At 38.0% G+C, this 20884-nt stretch overlaps 2 protein-coding genes across 2 annotated transcripts; both read right to left on the bottom strand.

Annotated features, from left to right (window-relative positions):
- Positions 1 to 294: 294 nt before the first annotated feature.
- On the bottom strand, positions 295 to 2896 carry LOC110012288 (uncharacterized). Its single transcript, XM_020695249.1, has 6 exons — positions 2723 to 2896; positions 2447 to 2632; positions 2183 to 2375; positions 1102 to 1948; positions 898 to 1002; positions 295 to 706 (listed from the first exon to the last, which is right to left on the bottom strand). Exons 1-6 carry the CDS (start codon positions 2894 to 2896, stop codon positions 295 to 297), a joined length of 1917 nt encoding a protein of 638 aa, XP_020550908.1.
- Positions 2897 to 4072: 1176 nt separating this feature from the next.
- On the bottom strand, positions 4073 to 19222 carry LOC105165943 (acetyl-CoA carboxylase 1). The gene is made up of 32 exons (XM_011085097.3): positions 18782 to 19222; positions 17684 to 18068; positions 17107 to 17313; positions 16864 to 17025; positions 16575 to 16667; positions 16395 to 16490; positions 16012 to 16185; positions 15683 to 15776; positions 15411 to 15598; positions 15275 to 15325; positions 15160 to 15199; positions 12953 to 13077; positions 12745 to 12861; positions 12556 to 12630; positions 12420 to 12476; positions 12106 to 12210; positions 11857 to 11943; positions 11591 to 11782; positions 11331 to 11519; positions 11090 to 11200; positions 10894 to 10980; positions 10596 to 10772; positions 10156 to 10233; positions 9939 to 10061; positions 9487 to 9756; positions 9064 to 9404; positions 8165 to 8402; positions 7718 to 8070; positions 7415 to 7628; positions 6834 to 7007; positions 4606 to 6756; positions 4073 to 4510 (listed from the first exon to the last, which is right to left on the bottom strand). The coding sequence occupies exons 2-32, from the start codon at positions 18056 to 18058 to the stop codon at positions 4454 to 4456; spliced, it is 6801 nt and encodes a 2266-aa protein (XP_011083399.1). The 5' UTR covers positions 18059 to 18068; positions 18782 to 19222; the 3' UTR covers positions 4073 to 4453.
- Between the last annotated feature and the right edge of the window lie 1662 nt (positions 19223 to 20884).

Here is a 20884-nt window from a genome sequence, read left to right as displayed (position 1 = left end):
CCCAAAATAGCAAGCCATAAGATGAAAATATGTCTAGAAATCTTCAAAGATCCCAAAAGTAGTGAATTCCATTCTACTTTCGGTCCAGGTGGAATAAAGATCATAAAGCTTGTGAGTGGTGGGGCTTCCAGTTGAACACTTCCACCGAATACGATCGTCACCCCCATATATCTGTGGTAGCACTATTGTAATCTCTGAGCACTCCTTATCTGTAATATGAGGCCAGTTCCACTGTCCCTCATGTAGAACTGCACTCAACATGGTAGATTCATGAAGGTCCAAGCAAGCAGGTCTTCACGGGAATCTATGGATAAGAGGGCCTAGCTGGTGCCACGGGTCCTTCCATAGGTAGAAACTCGTCCCATCTCCAACTTGGTAATCCACCACTGATCTTATCCAAGTCCGCAACTGCAATAACTTTTTCCACCCCCATGGCCCCCGGTGTTCCGGGACAGTCCAAATGGATGTGTCTCGTAATCGTCCATGGAATAGCCATTCCACCCAAATAGAAGTCCGGTCACATCGAATGATTTGGCATAATTTTTTGCACATAAGTGCTCGATTGAGAATACCAATTTCTTGAATTCCGAGATTCCCCTCCTCCTTTGGCTTACAGATCTCCTTCCATGCTACCTTCGGGTATCCATTATTTTCGGTACCTTTCCATAAGAAATTTCGCAGCCGCTTTTCAATATCTCTCATAACCCTTTCGGTAATAAGAACACCGATGCCCAATAAACACTTAGAGATATAAGAACAGATTTGATAATCTGTAGTCTACCCGCATATGATAATGCCAGACCCTCCCAACTATTAATGCGTGCATCAATTTTAGTCAATAATAGTTGGCAGTCAGCAATAGATAGTCTGGATGAAAGCAAAGGTAGCCCTAGGTACCTCATTGGTAGATGACCCTCTTGGAATCCCAGCACTGCCAATAACTGATCTTTCACATTCTGGGCGGATTTTGATATAATGAGGTGGCTCTTCTCTACATTGAGTCTAAGTCCAGACCACAAAGTGAATCAGTCTAGTCCATCTTTCAGGACTCTAACTGATTCTATGTTAGCCCGATAAAATAACAACAAATCGTCAGCAAACCCTAGCTGGAAGACTCTGGATGCTTCACATTTCCAATGGAATGTGAATTTCATATCCTGCTCTATAAGTTGCAGGAACCCCATATGCAGCACCTCCATTACTAGTACAAAGAGATATGGGGAGAGGGGATCACCTTGTCTCATTCCTCGTGCCCCGGGGAAGAATCCATGTGGCTTGCCATTCATCCCCACCGAGAAAGAAGGTGTTGTGACACACTCCTCAATCCATCCATTGAACATATCCAGAAATCCAAATAACTGTAGAACAGATAATAGGAAGTCCCACTCCACAGTGTCGTACGCCCGAATATCAACCTTTAATGAACACCTAGGTGGACGTCGGGCTTGTTTGTATTCACTGAATAGCTCCTGTGCTAATAGAATATTGTCCCCTATGCTCCGTCCAGGGACAAATGCAGCCTGGCATGGGTTAATAATCTTGTCCAAAACCGCACTCAACATTTGGACAATGAGTTTTGCAATAATCTTATAAAGTACATTGCAGGAAAAAATTTGTCGATAGTCAGCTACAGACATGGGAGAGTGTACCTTGGGGATAAGCATCAGTATTGTGCTATTAATTTGTTTAAGAATTCTCCCCGTAGCAAAGAAATCCAGAACTACTTTCATAACTTCCTTGCCAATCACAAGCCAAGTGGCTTTATAAAAGCCTGAAGAATACCCATCCGGTCCCGATGCTTTGTCCTTGGCAATATCAAATGTGGCATTTTTTACATCCTCTTCCGAGAAAGGGGCAATAATAAAAGCAACCTCCTCCTCCGTCAAAATATGCCTTGCCCACGGTCTAAGATACTGGAGATCCATCACCTGTTGTCGCCTTTCTCCTCCTAGCAAAGAATGATAGTAGGAGACAAATTCATGTATTACCTCCTTCGGTGCAGTGTGAGGGATTCCCTGGGCATCATTAACTTGCAAAATTCTTCTATTCGCCCGCCTCTATATAATTTTTCGAAAAAAATACTCGGGAGCATTGGTCACATCCCTTCATCCATAGGATTTTTGCCCGTTGTTGTAGCATGATCTGTTCAAGTTTTGCCGCTTTGGCAAGAATCACTCCGCACCAAAGTTCCACCAAGAGGAAGAGCCCATCCTGTCTGTTGGCACTAACCCCATTTGTGCCTTCTCTAGGAACCCCTTAGCCAATTCAACATTATGTGATAAATCCCCTTTTTTCCTCCATTGTTCCGGAAAAATAGGCTTGAGCGCTTTAAGTTTCCGAGTAACATCGAACATAACGTTACCAAAAATTGCATGCTGCAAAATGTTTTGCACTGCAGGGATAAAGTCCGGTGAGTGAGTAAGGTAGTTATCAAAGCGGAACATACCCCGAATTGTTGCTGCCTATCCTCGTGTATCACCATAGGGGAGTGGTCCGACGTACGAGGAGTGAGGCAAGAGTAGTAAGCCGTCGGGAATCGAGCTGTCCAGGTATCATTAGTAAGCATCCGATCTAGCCTTTTCCACAGGTTGCGGTCTCCGATACTCCTGTTGTGCCAAGTATACCATTCCCCCTGCATGGGTAGTGGTAATAGAGTTGTATTCTGAATACACGTATTGAATTCATTCATAGCCATCCTTATGTCTCCGGATGTGCCACAGACCTCACTCATGTCTCTGACTGTGTTGAAGTCACCTCCTACCAGCCACGGTATATCAACACATTGCAAAGTCAAGTTTTCTAGAGATCCCCATAATTCCCTCCTGTCTGCTATCTCATTAGCACCATACACCACGGTTATAGCAACAAGTTCTTCTTGGTTATCTATTTTGTCCATGCATCTGCTACTTAGTGCTTCTCAAGTTTTAAATCTTTCCTCAATGTTGCATGATGTTGGTATGAGGTGTAAGAAACTGTTACGTTATATAAAGTTATTGCATCTTTTGTTATTAATCAGCTTTGTATAAATTACTTTCTTGTGATCATGAATTGTGCCTTTTTTCTTTAGATTCCATAGATCGATAAATGAGTGAATAAAATTATCCTCTATTATTAAATAAAATGTGCTCAGATTGGTTTTATGTGATCAAGATTTGTTTTGCTCAACTTCAAAGGGTTTTTATATAAGGAATATTAGTTTTTGTTTTAAATTCAATCACTTATTGTGTTTCATACTGCATGGTTTTAAAATTTGTGTTATGATGAAAATAATCTTTTATAAGTGTAAGCTTTTATTATGAAATATGCATATGAAATTTATATTTCACTAGAATTGGATCAAATCATGGCTTATGTTGAAGTAGATTTAAAAATAAAACTCCAAGTGAAAGAAACACATTTGCTTATATAATTTTTTTGTTACAGAGTAGGTAAAAAATAAATATGTTATATGCTTTTTATTCTTGTTTTCTTATTTCATTTTTCCGAAAATATGAATTCTCATTAATTGATATTCTATAGGAACAAATTCTTATATTATATTATTCACTATTAGAACTATCAATGAAGAGATAATAAATTTTTATTAAATTCTTACGGGCTTAATTTACCGTGCCTTGTCCCACCTTTCAGTGTTTTTAAAAGTTTTGGGCTTTAATTGTACCCTTAAAACATGGGACCTTGAAATTCATATCCAATAGGACGAGAACTGAAATTTTGCCACATATCTATTCTCTAAAAGTTGTATGGTAATATGTCGACATTTTTCTACTTTACTAATAGTTATTAATCTATTTTTATAGTAGTTAACAATTAATTATAGATGTTTTATATTAATTATTAATATACTAATTATTATAATATAATGATTGGAATCAAAATAATTATAATTGACGAATAAAAAGCAAAACCATCCACCATCTCTCTAATTTGCATGCATTTTCTTTTCATATTTTTATCAGAAACATTTGAAAATATTAAAACCTATAAACAAAAGAAGCTTAAAATTAGCAAAAGCTAGAGAAACTATTAAAAAAAACTTTCTGACTTGAATAAAAATGCAGTGAGAAACATGTGATCTCCCCAGCTCTACATTTTATTCATATATTGGAAAAAAAATACAAGTTATATTGGTTACAGATTGTTACTGACAAACATGAATTTTACATTAATGGAGACTTTGGGATACCACAAATTTTCAGCCCAAGTAATATGTGAAGACTACAGAGCAGATCACTCGCACGATCCCTACTAATTACAGTTGTAGGATACCTCTGAGTCATACAGCAATACACTACAGCTTGTCCAATTCGTTTGATTCAACAGAGAGTGAAGCGAGTACCGTGCATGCAACTGAAACCCTTTTTTTCTAGAGATGTCGACACCAAAAAGTTACGTACGAGGAGTAAAAGACCTAACTGAGATCACACATTTTGGGGTAGTGCAAACAACTGAATCAGTGGAGCACCTCTCTTAGTTCATCCATCAGTTGATCTCTAAACGATGGATCCGTCTGCAGTGCACACCGTTTATAGTTGTGAGAACAAGAAAATGAGAGAAAATGCGAAATAAAGTTATGATTGTATGTCTTGGGGGAAAATGGTTTACCTTTTTCAAGAAAGCAGCAAGAGCTTGAGGCAGTGCTCGTAAATCCATTGTGGAATTCCCGAGGTTGGACAACTGAAGCAACATTTTCTGTATACGTAATTCCTGTAGTTTTTCCTCGTAGTTTCTAGAATCATCCTTCCATGAAAAGAAAGCCTCGTCGTCCATCCACAAAGTTTCTTTGCCTCCTCCCATCTTTGAGTTCAGGAACCAATTCTTGATTGTGTCCCGTGCAGACTTATAGTCAAACTGGTGACCGGCAGCATCCCTCAGCGTCTTGACTAATTCATCCTCAACAACTCTCCTGTGCAATCTCCTGTAGAAGAATGAACGTGATTTTGGCCATTCCACAACTTCTTTTATCACCCCTTTCACGGCCATCCTGAGTGAAGTATCATGAAGCTCCGCGAATTTTGTGGCTATTTGAGTATACAACGGCAAAAGTTTCTTTTCGCGGGCTCTTATTTTTGTCTGTAAGTCTTCCACATTCGCGAATGTTCCACTGCTGCTGGCTTCCTGAAGTTTTGACTTTAGATTGATTAGCTCTGGGTCAAGCCTACCCATGCATTCCAGCAGCTCTCTAGTTCGGAACTTGATCTCAATCAGACCTTCAGGCTCAAGGACATTTCCTTTAGCTGTTCGTTCTGCATACATTTCAACGTGATCAGGATTTATCTTACTGTCCAGAACCACCCATGCTCCACCTCGAAGTTCGCCCATCATAGGTATGTATATGAAAACAGGTTGTTGGTAAGTTCTAAGGTTCTCAACAATAGTTGAACCAGCTTGCAGGATCCCTTCAAAGAGGTCCCTCTGTCCTCCCGAAAAACCTCTCCAGTTGGCAAGAATGAAAAGTGGTAGCTCTTCACGGTTAAAATCCATCAACGCTTGAGCAGTCTTAGTCGCGGAATCAGGAAACCATACTTGCCCAGCTTGTGGAACAACTCTTTCATGAGAATCGAGCTGCCCAGGATCTGCAGGAATTACTTGCATCATAGTTTGAGTCTCAACAGCAATGATTCCTACCGGAATTCCTCCTAGCTTGGCACGACCTGTGACTACTGTTCTTGCCCAGCCTTCCAATGTCTCAATGAAGCTATCCCTGTCAAACATTCCTCCAAGCCATTTCCCAGTACCATCCATGGCACCACATATAGCAGCACGGGGATCACACGATGTTTCAGGTAGATATTCAACCAGCCTATCAGGAGGATCCAATGGACTCAAAATGGGAAGTGGACCACCAGAATATGCTGGCACAAAGCTTAACCACTTCAAAATTGATGATATACCCTCAAGATCATCTGAGACTGTAAGATGAACAACTCCATTTGTCGCCATAATTTTAGGTCCACCAAGTTGCATGTGGGAGCTATAGACCTCCCGACCCAGAAGTTTGTTCAGTGCAGAGAAACCAGTCAGAATAATAGGTTGATCAAGTCTTTGTATGCACCGCATACCAAGACGAGCAAGATAAGCACCAATCCCAACAGTTCTTCCAGTCACATAGGTCACAGTAAATGTTTCGTTGTATGCCCTTGAATAAGCACTGGCAATGGCACCACTGCCAGTTAAGTTTTCAACTCCCAAACCATCCTCTTTTCCTACAATAGTATCTATAACCCATCGGGTTTCTCCACTTGGGAGCTTTAACTCATGTGCTATCACAGAAGATCCAATGCGAGCATAATCCTCAGCAGTTAAATAAACATATTGGAAACCACGCTCAGGGTTTGTTTCATCAGACCAACCAACTCTAAAGCAAGATTTCACTTCCTCAGCTACACCAATACGGGCTCCTGAATTGGCTGCAAGATAAATAAGAGGTAGTTTCTGTGCACAAGCAACTTCAGTCACTGCCTGGAAAAAAGCATCCTCCCTGGGACCAAATGAACCATTTTTGAAGGTTACATCATTTGATACAACGAAAACTGTCCGTCCGGAAGGAAATTCAGGTGTCGACATTTCCATGTGCCAGGCTACCATGCCAACATCATTAAGTGCAGGCTGTCGCTCGATAGAAACAAGTGGTGTACCCCAAGAACCTTTCTTGTCAGCAAAAACTAACTCTGTGACTCTCAGTATTGCTTTATCTTTAGGCTTGTTAATTCCAGGATGCTGGGTCCATGATCTGTTCAGAACTGCCTCAAATGCCTGCAAAGAAAGACCTCCTTTAAACTATAATCGCATCAACCTTAAATCTGTAATGTAAATAAAAGATCAATGTATACCAGTGGGAAATCATAGCAATAAGTAGTGTTGCTTTTCCTGGCTAGAAGACGTTTCTGTTCAAGGACTCCCAAAGGCTTGTATTGTGCATTCACAAGCAATCCATGCAAAGGCGCTTCCCCTGAGATGGAACTGTAGACTATCTCGTTGCTGGAATTCTCAACTTCTCTATAGACCTGAAGGTTGAAATGCAAAATATCATACTCACACAACTTTTTACCAAATAAACTACGTGCTAATTTTCTGGTGCATATAGGAGAACCGGAACTCTGATGGCTCCACACATATTGACTACATAATGCTGCACTGAAGAAAAGTCTTCTAATAACTCAAGACTGCTTTTCAACAGAGTTTCATGGCCAATTAATCACAGCAGAGATTTTAAGGAACACTTTTTACATGCATATTTAAAAAATTCAAGATACATCAAAATCCCACCAAACACAAAGTCTGAAATTAATTTTACAGTTTATTTTCATTTATGAGCTGATTTTTCCACAAGCCATCATCATGCATATTTACTTTCACATAAACCTGCAGGTGGATTGTCATAATATGTGTGATGCAAACCAACCCAACTTACATGCACAATGCAAGTGTGACCAGTCACGTTTGTGACGACAAGTCTCCATGCTCCATTAGCATCTCCTTCAGATGATATCCAAAGCTTAACTTCCCACTCACAAACTCCTAAACGATGCATTTTGACACCAACAGACGCATTAATTTCATGTCCCAGATTATATAAAATTTTCTCAACCGCAGCTTCTTCATGGCCATCAGGTAGCTCCAGTCTTCTGGAAATGGATTTGAAAACTAGGTCAATATTTGCAATTTTAATGCCAAAACTCAAGAACACCTCACTTGGGAACCAAAATAATCTTACTTATGGTATGGCAAAAGATCATTTATCTGTTGCTCCCGCAAGATATAAAGGTACATATGAGCATGATCAGATTTGATGGTGGAATTATGGGCATTGAGTTCAACCTCCTCCATTGCAGACATTAAAGATCTCAAAATGCTCCTTGCCGTGAAGGATAGAGCCCATAATGAATGAGTCTCTCCATGATCCAATCCTTGATATACAGTCAGACCTTCATTCGATACAGGCTGCCTTAGTAGTGTTCTAAGAAACATCCTCTGGATGGATAGTGGTTTGTCTTTAACAGTGTAAAGGTGCCATTGTCGATCCCGAGAAGGAGTGTACCGTATATTTTCATAATCTTTTAGTTTGTCCTGTTGACAGCAAATTTTCGATATAGGCACAGATAAGTTAAAATTAAAACTAATATCTGAAAGCTGAAAAGAACAAATATATACACATATATACCAGTTCAAGGTAAATGGATAGAGGTGGCTCCAAATGACGCAATAGAGGTTGCTCTTCATAGTAGAGTTTAGCTGCCGACCAATGAAAGGAGTGCCTCATGGGGCCTCGGCCTTCATCTCTCTGTATAATACAGCTGACGACCCCCACTCCGGCATTGCTGAGGCTGGAGCTAACTTCTTTCTCCTTCAATATTTTGGCCAACTTGTTGACTCTTTCTTGAGCCTGATCCTCATCACCACTGCAGAGAAGCATAAAATAATAAGGCAACAAAGGCCGAATCAACTATTAACTGATTATCAAGTCAAAAAAGAAACAAAACAAAGTACCTTTTCTTATTTTAGCAATGCAGCTAAGAGAAATTCAGAAATACCCAATAAAAGGTATGAATTGACTTTATAACGTCCACCACATTAGTAAATTCCACCCCCAACTCTACTAGGTGAATTAACCTTTGGTGCTCTATATTTCCCTCTAAGCAATATTCACTCATATAAATGTTACCTATGTTCGTTTGAATTCTTATCACCTCAGTCCAAAAACTGCAAAATCGGAAGAGCAGAATAAGAGGAAAGACAGTAAAAACCCAGAGCCAGTAGAAATAGATCCTGCTAGCAAGTTTCTATGGAAAAGGAGGAACGTGTTAGGTATTCTGCTGCTTCTCAAATAAGGGACTTAATGTTGAGGCAAATTTATTGGATCAGCACTATACTATGTCAAGGGGTTCTGTCAAAAGCAGCAAAGGGCATGGTATTATCGAAACATCCCAATATACAATAGGCAAACGAAGAAAATGATAAATTTTGACACTCCTATCAATAGGTGTTTGTGGATTAGCTCGAAATTTTAAGTCTTAAACAGCAATGAGACAACACATCTAACTCTTTCATATGCATATTTACCTGTCCTGAAGTAAACTCATTGGGTTGTTAATTCCTACCAATGCAATATGCATCATATTGCCAGAAGTAGCTGGATGAATATATCCATCAGGAATTTCAGCTTGCAAGTTATGTGTTGCTTCCCTCAATGCAGCAGTCATAACTGTAGGCAAAAAATGGAGAGATTTGAGGACTACCATTGCTCCCCACTTCCTCTCGTTCCGCCTTTCAACTGATTGTTCATTTGAAATCTCATCTTCAGATCTATTCTTTCTCTCGACGTGCTCATCCAAGAACTCCCATGATGCTATAAGACCAAATCTGTGCCACTGCATCCTGACACTTCCTTGTACAAGATACGGCTGATGATAGATATTAAGCATTAGCAAAGAAAAGTCCACAGCTTACTTAGCAGATAACTTTCAAGACCATTAACAATAGTACCTGGTATAACCGGCGGACATAGGTCTCAACAACCCTTCGCTGAAGTGTGTGGTCACTGTGATCAAAAAGACCAACAAGTGCATCTTCAACTGCCAGTGGAGCATTCACGAGAGCTTCCATTCGTTCATTTATTGCACTTTTTCTCTTAGGAGTATCCATGTTCTCACCATCTTCAGTAAACATTTCCAACTCTGAAAGACTTCTGGCAATACTAGAACGAAGCTCACTAAGTTTTGTCTGCTCTAGCAGTTGACTTGCCTTCAATGCTAACTGCATAAATACATTGAGCATCAGATAACCATGGGATCATAGAAGTCCATAAACCAGAAAACTAATGAATAATTGGGAGACCAAAGAAAAGGACACGTTTGACGGAATCTTCGTGCCATAACTACTATCATTCACAAGAAGAAATGTTCAGGAGAAAAAAATACATAGGCCAGAGCGCAAACCTCAGAGTAGTTAGTATGGTTGAGTGTTGAAAAGCGGATTAGCTGATCACGATATGCAGCAGGATTAGGATACACGAGTTGTTCCAGGAGACGTAGTATCAGCTTATTCTTACTCTTAATACCCTAAAAAATTAAAATGGATTTTTACAAAAAGATTCCTCAACAGACTAAAATTGATAATAGGAGTCTAGGTGCATATGGTTAAATTGGATTTTACCTGATGAGAAAGTACAATATCCACAATCTTGAGGAGATCTTTCTTATACTGAAGTCTCAAGCGTTCAATCACATCAGCCTGAAAAGAAGAAGATACCTCAACTGCATTTCCAGACAAGACCACAACTTATAAAGCTTATTTTTTTATCCGTGGCTTCCTGATTTCATTCCTTAGTTTTCAGGATTGTTGTGATAAATCAGTGGATAGGAATACTAAAAGAACAAAATAAGCATTCATAGTACAGTAATAGGAGAACATATAATGAAGCCTTAGGCATTCGCTCACAGAAGAACTTGAACAAAAGAAGTTGAAAACATTTAGGTTTTGGTCCAAATGTCCTTGATGAAAGCAGTCACACCTCCAGGTCTTTACCAGAAAATGAGAAAGAGTAACATTTATATTAGAACTATTTTCCATTTCTTCTTCATCAGCAATTTTACCTGTATATTGTCACTGAATAATTCTTCAACAGATAAATACTCCTCAAAAAGGCCCTGAACTATGATGCGAGCATGGCCTTCTCTGCCACGCTCATAGGACTTGACAAGACTCATCAGAGGTTCAATCAATCGTTCTTGGGCACCTTTTTCTTTTTCAGGATAGGCATTTAAATGGGCCTGAAGCATTAAAGGGAAAATTGTATAGACAAAGTCATCACAAAAGTATGCTTCATTTCGACTGTGAAAAAAATAAAAAAGAACAGAGGACAAATGTTCAGAACGAAAACAAATAACTCACCTCAAGAACACCACGTAAAATCTTCGCGGGGAAGTCAACATTTTGCATATTGGCAATTCCCTCAAATTCCCTATATCTTGTCTCCAACTGAAAGTTTTGCAAATAAAAAAAGAAAAAAAGAAAAGAAACAACATTAAAAATTGAGCCCTAAATGATTGTCCAGAAGCGAAGATATTAGCTACTGTGTTAGTACAACCTCATATCTGAGTTCCTTCGGTAATCTATTTGCCAGAACAGCAAAGCATTCTTGCCACTGAAGGAAAGGGAGCTCAGGATTGTCCAAGCAGCTGAGCAAGCTTTGAACTACCTGAAACGAAGAATTCAATCAGTATAGGAACATCATACATAAATGGCCAGACAATCACTTAAAAAAGAATAAGTTCTTCAAAAGTCAGTAAATTTTCTTCCGCAATCTGTGATAGCCAGGAGCACTTTACCTCATCAATGTTATGCTCGTATCCAGCAAGAATCATTCTAGCCGCATTCAAACTTGCAGCACACCGTTGATGAACTTTTCCTGATATGGCTGTTGGGGGTCCCAGAATGGGGAAGCTACCGTGGAAGGGTTCTGCTTTCCTTACAGCTGAAGGGTCATCCAAGTCAAGCCTTGCTATAAGTTCGCCAGCCTACAAAATCATTTCTGCCTTTGGTGCTGAGTAGAACAGAAAAACAATATATTCTATTTAAACAAGTTTACCTGCATTGCTTGACCTTCAGACATCTTAAAATGGATCTTCCCAGATGCAGGTGAAAGAAGGGGCATACACATCTTCATGACCTCAACTTCTGCATAAGGCGTGTCGGCATCAACATGGCTGCCATCCACAACCAGATACCTAAGTAGCTTGCATGGTGTCTCTGCCACCAGCTTGGACGGATCATGGTCATTCTGGATATGTAGTTAACAGATTAAATCACTATCATGGACTTCATGACATATCAGGGAGTAGGAATAAATGGCACCTGAAGCAAGCATGTCCGTCCATCAATAAGCAGGCGTGTTCCAGCTGCCTCCTCTTCTGCATATACAACATGACTGTTTCCATCCAGCTGCAACAATCACATTAACCAATCTCCACTAGTTATAATGTGCTAAGTTTGATTAACACATAGAATTACAATTCAATTAGTTATTAATCAAAAGATGATAAAAATAAAAGCATCAAGAATCTCAATGGGGTGCATAGAACAAGTAGAGGATCAACTGCTTGCCTGCATTAAAAGACCTCCATCACGTAGAGTATGTATTTCTGCTTCAATCTCCGAGTCATTCATCCTTAATCTGTAGCTTCCAGGACCTCCTCTGACCATATTAATCTAAATAAAGGAAAAAATTGGAAAACCATTAAAAACTAAATAAGGTACAGACACCCAGCACCGAACCCCAAACAAAAAGAGCCAAAGCACCCACAAAAGTGGCTCTCCATTTCATTGTTTCTTCTATCTTAGAGCAATATCTAGCATTATCAATATCCTGTCCCAGGCAGAATTGCATTCAATTATGTAGTTCGACATGTTTAACTTACTGTATATTTGCTTCCTTCAATATTTAGTGAAACTTGAGAATTGACCAATGAAATATGCTGCAAATGGGAGAATGTCATAAGATTGTAAGTAACAGGAAGCAAGAACTAACTCCCAATAATATACAAGACCAAGTACCTTGGGGGGAATCTGTCCTTTCTCAAGATAACCAACATATTCCGAAACTGTATTTGCACTACTAACAGAAGCTTTCTGTTTGATAACATGGAGAAAATACACTAAATTATGAGATTCTAACAATTGTTGCTGTTAAAACGTGTGGCACTAATAAAGATGTCAGAAGCATAAGACTAAGTGCATGCTTACATAAAGGGCTCCTCCAACCACTGAAAGATACCATGGGGGTCTTTCAGCTCTGACCCTCATCGCTATTCTGCTATCTAGCCATCCTGTGTGGATCCTGTTTTCCTTGTAATCTAAAGCCTGCAAAGATGTTTGATAAGCATTAAACTCTATTCACTGAAACCAAATTACAAAGAAAATCAACTGGGATTTTGATATCTGAGATTCTCACATGTAAGAGATCAATAGTGTAATCAACATTTGTACGAATTTCTCCTCTGATTTGAATTTCTTTAAGCCCAAGAACCATATTTGCAATGGCCAAAGCACGGGACTCTCCGAAAGCAAATACATGCCCTGATGTAAGAGGAAATAATTACTCAATGCAGGAAGTGTAATTTCATATGGATCACGGTATATTTTAAATAAGGTCTGCCATGTGAGCTTAAAGAGATTTGCCCAGGCCAGAGAATGAGTACTATAAGAATATCTTCTTTTTTATTTTTTAATCTTGGCTGATTTTATTTAGTTTTATTTTACATAAATAGATCACTTATATCATTACCTTTTTTACTCTAACCCTAATCCCAATCTATTTATTTAGAATGGGGATTATTCCATAAGATCAAGCAAGACTTTTCTTATTTCACATGGTATCAGCACATATCAGAAAAAGAAAAGGAAAATATATAAATAACCACAAAGAGCTTCTTTCTCCAACAAACTATCCAACCCACTGGCACCACCGCCCATTACCATTCTCCTTCACCACCAACCTCCAACTAATCCCTCATTTCTTTTCCATGGTATAAGAATTTTATATCATGTGATGGTACTCTAGCAGGTTTTCTGGCTGCCACGGACAGCGAATACCACATGGCTTTTGTCTGGCTACTTTTTCTATTGGTTTTCTGACTATTAGCTTTGGCTCAACAGAATCTATAAGAAAACTATGACGGTTTCCACTGCTGGGTCACAATTACACTAAGCCAATAGGATTACAAAACAAATTCTGCTACTTCAGTTGTCTTTCCATCTCCAAGTGCCTTTAATAATTATTATAATTTTTTACTACTTCAAAACAGATTGCTGATGCATTCACCGATGCATTAGGAAGAAAGCAGTTTAAGAACTTGTGAAACAAGCTGAGTATGATTGCTATAGATGGTCCAACTCAGAGGAGCGTTCGAATATCTTGCTAAAATATCTAGAGCATTGTGCTAGAATTAACTTATTATTTCTTGTCTGATTTTATTTAGTTTTGTTTTTAATCATAGAAATCACTATCATAATGATTTTTGTACTCTGACCTTAATCCCGTCTCTCTCTATATATATGGGCTGAGATTCTTCAATAAGATCATTTCGGAGTTTCTCTTATTTCACAAGAACCAGGAAGAACTTCGAGACACGCCTCAGCTAAAACATCAATATGTATTAACTAAATTAATTATATAGCATAAGTTTAAGGGATTTTAGAAAACAATACAAGATTACAACTCTCTTCCGTTATTCAAGAATTCCCCCAAGAATGCAATTACTTTGATATCCCTAAGCAAGTTTGAAAGCAATTTCTGGGGTTAAATAGTTAATATATGTTTACTACAGAGACCAACCCTGAAAATTAGTGTATTATAGACTACACCCCTTCCCTTCTTAGAATCACAAATACCTTGCAAGTTTATGATGTTTGCATGACAACCCCCCCCCCCCTCCACTAGGGTTTCAGATGCAAAGTAATGATACCACCAAAGAATTATTTGATATCCCAATTTATTCTAGTAATTTGTCAAACTTGGAAAGGTGTTTTTGTAATGGATTAAGCCTTGTAAAGACGCCAATTGCTAGATAATATTGCTTGTATCCTACACCATATCCTGTTTCTATATCTATATTTAACATATAGAATAGGTAAACACATAAATATTAACACAATTCTCATCTGCAATTACTAAAAGAATATCCATATATGCAGTTCCCAAAACAACCAAAAATTTCCAGCATAACTAAGAAATGACAGATATGCTTAAACACCTCTACTCTTCCACTTGTTGGCTTAAAACCATCATCAGGGTCTTCTAGAATTAGACTAGAATAATGATGCCAATATTTTGAATATTTAGTGCATAAATATATACAGAATTTATGTGTATATATTTAAGCACTAATCTAAATCTTAAGGTCGCCAATCAGCCACAAACAGGCTACTAGTTGTGGCAGGCTTGTTAGCCAGCAATTAATTCATAACAAAGTAATACACAAAAGAAGAAATGATATTTATGACATCAGTATTAAAAGGATGTACATGGTGAGAATAGAGCAAGATACTATTGACAAAATATATTTACTGATCTTCAGTTCTTTAAAGTTTTTGAGAAAAGCAACCAAATGACTGATTCATATATACTTTAGATGTCTCTGATCAAAGTTCGACACTTACCAAATTGAGAGTCTGAAAATTCATGAATACCTCCTCCAGACTGCAGCCATTAAGATGTTAGCAACAATAGTTTTGAACTTTTAAGTTCCGTTATAAGTAAATTATTAATGTGTACCTTGACAGAGAAGTATGCCCACACATTTGGCTTACTTTTGAAATTGAGTTCCTGTTCAGAGTTCATGATAAATAATAATTATGAGAGTACAATTTATCAAACAAAAATCAAAGTTTTCAGTCTGATAAATCCTGACCTGTACTCTTCCACTTGTTGGCTTAAAACCATCATCAGGGTCTTCACTTGTCACACGAACTGCGACACAATGACCTTTCGGCTTTGTTGACTCTGCCTTATCAAAGTCAAATGGCGTAGCAACAATAGATGTCTTCCTCCAAGCATCATATCCTCCACCATGTTCCATTCCATAAAATCGCCGTATCTCTGATAGTTGTCAGCACCGAGAAAAGCTATCAACAAATACAAATTAAAAAAAAGGGGTTCAGATATACAAATTCTGAAACAGACCTGGAATTTGCCACAGAGGGATGCCCATCCCAACTGCAACTTGTGCTGCAGGAAGATTTATCTCAGCTATCCACTCTGTGACAGGGTGCTCCACCTAAATTATGAGAAGCCGATAAAGATCCTCCTTAGAATGAGTAGATTGCCAAGTAATAAATATACATTCCCCAAATGTAGAATCATAGTTCTGGTAAACTCAACCTCAACTTCCCACAGAACAACTGTTAATGTTCTTTTTACGTCAAGAAAAACCAATTTAAACATGGTTGGTCCTGTATGCTCAATAAACATTACATGTGTCCTGTTGACTTAATGTTAAAAAGAATAAAAACCTGTAGCCGTGGGTTTAGCTCCAAAAAGTAGTATTCCCCGGTTTCCATACTGTACAAATACTCCACAGTTGCAGCTCCAACATAATTTACACACTTGGCCAACCTTCTAGCGGCCTGCTCAAGTTTCTTTGTTGTCTCAAGGGGAGCAACTGTAATTGGACCCTCTTCAATAATCTAAAACAACATGAACATACAAGTAACTAGTTAACTCAAGAAAAAATAAATGGAATGAGTCCAGAATAATGATATAGTTAGGATGATAATAACAAAAGATGCACTAGAAGAAACAGCAAGAGTTACTCCATACCACCTTAATGCAGGAGAAACCTTCATACAATGCATCCTTAATTTATTATCACAATGAAAAAAAATTAAGGGCTAACCTTTTGGTGTCTCCTTTGCACACTGCAATCACGGCTGTGCAAAGCTGCAACGTTTCCATATTGATCACAAAGAAGCTGGACTTCAAGATGTCGGCTCTGAGGAACAGAATTCTATTGGTGTTAGAATAAGATCTCAATTTGTTCAGTCCTTGGATCATAAGATAACGTAGATGCTCTAACCTGGGAAGCAACCTTCATTATAAATATGGGGGAGCCAGGGACTTCACCCTGAACTTGCTTGAATAAAGCCTTGACCTCATCATCATTATGGACCTGAAAGTCCAACAAGGCAGAGAATGTTGTCACATCACCAGAAGGAACTAAGATATGAGTAGCACCAAATCCATGAACAAGACAATCAAGTTACTCTTTTGCCACTCACGTGCAAAAGCGACTCAGTTCAGTCAGGAATAGAAATGAAACGCGTAAGGCAAAATGTCACATCAAAATAGTATGGTGAGAATCGAACCTTCCTTATGCCTTTGCCACCTCCACCCCAAGATGCCTTAATCATTGCAGGGTAACCCACAACTCGACAGCTAGCAATTGCTTCTTCTGTTGTATGAACACATGCTTCCTGATAAGTGGCATCTGGAATAGTCACCAAACAGCTCTCTGGAGGAATTTTCACCTGAAAAAAATGGCGTATGAGAAGATGTGAGAAAATTTAAACAAAGCAAAAAGCTTAGATTCATGACCAGGTACACTTTACATGAGAGCCACTCCATGGAAGAGTCGGCACGTCTGCAGCTTGTGCAATCAACGATGACCCAATTTTATCTCCCAATGCAGCCATTGATGCAGCTGGTGGCCCCAGAAATACAATTCCTTTTGCACCTAAAGCATCAGGTAGCTCTGGATTTTCAGATGCATGGCCCCAACCAGGCCAGACAGCATCAACACGTGTTATCTCAGCCATCTGGACAACAATCAAATATCATGTGAATACCATATGATTGGACGTTCTTTCATATTCCTTATTCAGCTCATATCTGTCACTTACCTTGAGCATGTGGTCATCTATATATGTAACAGACTTACACAGGAAAGTGGAGAGTGGATCAACCACAGAACAATATCATTGTAGTTCCTTAATTTAGCATCACATTGCCTTTAGTATCTATCTATTTTGCCAATTTTAACTATTCCTTTTATTATGGCACTTAAATCTTTTCGACATATTCTTGAAGACCAATTTCCCCTGCATTCCTTGTGATCTCCAGTGACACATTAAGCTTACAAGTTACACGGAATGGATAACTAGAGATACGAGTACTATATTTACGAACCTCAACAATGAGCTGCACATTGGCATAGTTATTATTGTTAGTTCCACCAGGGACTTCAACAAATTGATCAGCTATTCTTATATGTTCTGCATTTATTCTCATGTCCTCCGGAGTAGCCATTGCCACCAACAAAATTGCCTTCTCTGTACCAAATGTTTCATAAGCCCATGTTCTAATGCTACGGATAAACTTAACAGCTGCCATCCCATTGTTGGCAATCAAAATACTATGAATTGCCCTCTTTCCACCAAGGGCACGGCAGAACTCATCCACCTGAGGTACGATACTAGGAGACCTCAACGGAGCAGCTCCATTTATGTAGCCATTCGCAGGCTTCACACCGACTGTCATTGGCCTCCTCTGGGCTTCTGACATCTTGTAGTGCCTGAAAAGAACAACTTTTTCAAAACACGAATATCTAGTATCACTTTTTCAGCATAAATTTGTCTCACTAATATAATTTATTTCAACCTTTGTCTCACTCAGCATAAAACACATACAGCAGCTAAGGACTACTTGATGAATGAATCTATTACTAAGATTAATTCCTGTATAACTCTGACCATCAAAACCCCACTGTTTTGCAGATGAATCAAAAACCATTATGAGAAACAATTAAGTTTTGAGAGAAAGAACTACAGAAGACCAAAATTTGGCACTGTATGCGACACAATTATTTGCTCAACAATCATTGCATAAATTACACAGTTCGTCAGCTGGGTCTACTTTCCTTTAAAAGATCAGCATAAGATACTCAGCAACATTAACTAAAATTTCAAGCTTAAAACAACTAAAGTTACAAACATATAAAAAAAGGGGAAACCAGATAAAGGATCACAGACACTGCCACGAAAGATCAGTCGCCCAAGAAAACAGAGTGAGCGTAATTCATTCCTACTAAACCACCTCAAATCAACTGGAAACACTCAGAAACTCAACCTTCAACCTCTCTGACGTCCCACTCAGACCATTTTCAGTTGAATTCCGTAAAAGAAAAAAAGAAAACAAATTTCTTTTGCATTCCAATTGCAGTACAAAATCCCCAGATGAAACACGGACCAAACAAACGAACAAAACAGCATCAAAAGCACAACTGACCTTCAGAGAAGAGCCCAGAACGGAGAGAGGCTTCAAAATTCTTATCTCTAATCAACCCGATTGGCTTCACTCACTGAAGCATTATATGATTTCAAGAGCAGAATTGCCGGCAGCGGAGAAAACCGAAAAAGGAAACAAGAATTCAGCAGCAGAGTAGGAATCAGAACAATGGGAACATGCAAATCTGGGGTGCAACAGCAGTTTAATGCTGAGTGAGTATTATTATCATTAAGCACAAGGGAAGTAGATGTGGGTTTGGTTCGTATTGGTTGGGGGTCTCTAACCATAAATACTGCCACTGTGAAGGGCCTATCAATGAAAGCCAGCACGTGGTACCCGCCTCCTCACCCTGCTTCGTTGTACCAATTTTATTCACAACCTCCATCTACCTCCTCTCCCTCTCCCCTTGCAAGTTTCAGCTGTTCTTGTTTTCTACAAAATTGAGTTGAAGAAATGATTTGAATCTCAAGAAAAAATTTAGAAAAAATCCCTTTAAATCACTTAGATTTTTAAAAAAAAAATTACAATGTATACTTTAGAAATTACAATACCCACCTTAATTTTAAGTTCAGTACGACGACGAGCTCATTCTGTTAACCTTCATTAAATTTTCATTCAATATTTATAGTGAATTGTCCAAAGAACCTCTTTAAATTTGAATTATAATTTTATATTTAAGATTTTATAGACTTACATACCCACCCATGGATTATTTTATATTTTTTTAATTTTTTTAAAAAAATCAATAAAAAGAAAATAGCAATTTTCACCTCATTGTCTAGGACTACATAATTATTTGGGTAAATATCATTAACATACTTTGAGATTAAGTCTAAATGCATAAACATGCTTCTGTTTTTTGTGAAATTACGGGTACACCACTTTAGGATGTACTAGTGTAATGTATCTAGGAGGTGTGTATAAATTTGCTGGCTGAATAGGGGTGTACTTGTAATTATAACTACAATGCCAAGAGGTGTAATTATTATTTTGCGAAAAGTATGGAGTGTTTGTGTATTTGGATCTAATCTTAATAAATGTCAATATAATTTTCCCCAATTTTTTTTATTTTAAATGTGAATTTAAAATCTTTTAAATAATTAAGAGATATTTGTAATTAAGACAAATTTTAAAAGAGATAGTTGTATTTTACTCTTGAAACTACTACATTTTAATCCATCACCTCAAATAAAATATAAATAAAAATCAGGAATTCTTTGAATTTCGAATTGGAATTGAATATTGAAAAGCTTTGTTTTATTTTTATTTTTCTATGTCATTGAAAAATGAATGCAAGAAAAACAATTTTGAACTAAAGTATTTTTTTTTTTTTGATGTAGCCCCATAAATAATTATGGATATTCGTCGTTATTTCAAAACATAGTTTGTCCTGACACTTACATATTTGATTATAAAAATAAATAAATAAATAATTGATTTAAAATAAGTGATTATAGCATTTAAATTCATAATTAATTCAATAAATTTAATTTAAATAACTAAACGGGTGCTAATTAAGTGAAAAGACATTCGAGAAGAAAGACTTCAACTAATTTGTTAAATGAGATATTCATTTATGAACACTGATAAAAATACTAAATTTGATTTTGGTCGCCTCATAATCGCCGCTCTTTCTGAATAACTCACGTAATAATATACAATAGCATATTTGCTGGGGGTTTATCTATTAAAAAGTCAAAAAAAAAGCCTTTTCATTAAGGGTAAAATGGACTTTTCGTCAGGATCCGCACATGAAGTCGCGGGTCGGGTCGCCAAGATCCGCTCTATGAGTTGACCTGAAAAGTGGACTATACACCACATGATTGAAATTGGGAGAAGCCCAGATGAAGACACGTGATCTGATCTACAGCATCCAATAAGACCCTATAAATATTTCAAATTTGATTCACTCGAGATAGTTGACATTTACTATTTTGACTCTTTGACTCCTGATCGCATATTTCTATCTCGTTTACAAACTAACTTAAGCGTCCGAGAGTCTTTGTTCGGGACGATCCCGACAAGCCTGACGTGCTTGTTCTATTCCTCATGACCCATCACAGATCTGGAAAAATTACGTGGCCAAATCTAAATCGTTGATCG

This window comes from Sesamum indicum, linkage group LG7, assembly GCF_026168435.1.
Source record: "Sesamum indicum cultivar Baizhima isolate 11 linkage group LG7, ASM2616843v1, whole genome shotgun sequence".
NCBI classification, from domain to species: domain Eukaryota; kingdom Viridiplantae; phylum Streptophyta; class Magnoliopsida; order Lamiales; family Pedaliaceae; genus Sesamum; species Sesamum indicum.
Note: the sequence above shows the minus strand (reverse complement) of the source record. Positions and strands in the feature narration are given on the sequence as shown.

What these genes read in the sequence shown, in the direction of transcription:
- LOC105165943 (XM_011085097.3), bottom strand. Translation starts at nt 18,058, where the DNA reads ATGTCAGAAGCCCAGAGGAGGCCAATGACAGTCGGTGTGAAGCCTGCG. An exon ending in ACACTATTGATCTCTTACAT is followed by an intron (nt 12,862 to 12,952) that starts GTGAGAATCTCA and finishes ACATCTTTGCAG; the next exon opens with GCTTTAGATTACAAGGAAAA. An exon ending in TGGTTGGAGGAGCCCTTTAT is followed by an intron (nt 12,631 to 12,744) that starts GTAAGCATGCAC and finishes GTTATCAAACAG; the next exon opens with AAAGCTTCTGTTAGTAGTGC.
- LOC110012288 (XM_020695249.1), bottom strand. Translation starts at nt 2,896, where the DNA reads ATGGACAAAATAGATAACCAAGAAGAACTTGTTGCTATAACCGTGGTG. An exon ending in TTCCTCTTGGTGGAACTTTG is followed by an intron (nt 1,949 to 2,182) that starts GTGCGGAGTGAT and finishes ATTCTTTGCTAG; the next exon opens with GAGGAGAAAGGCGACAACAG. An exon ending in TCCAGAGTCTTCCAGCTAGG is followed by an intron (nt 1,003 to 1,101) that starts GTTTGCTGACGA and finishes GTCTGGACTTAG; the next exon opens with ACTCAATGTAGAGAAGAGCC.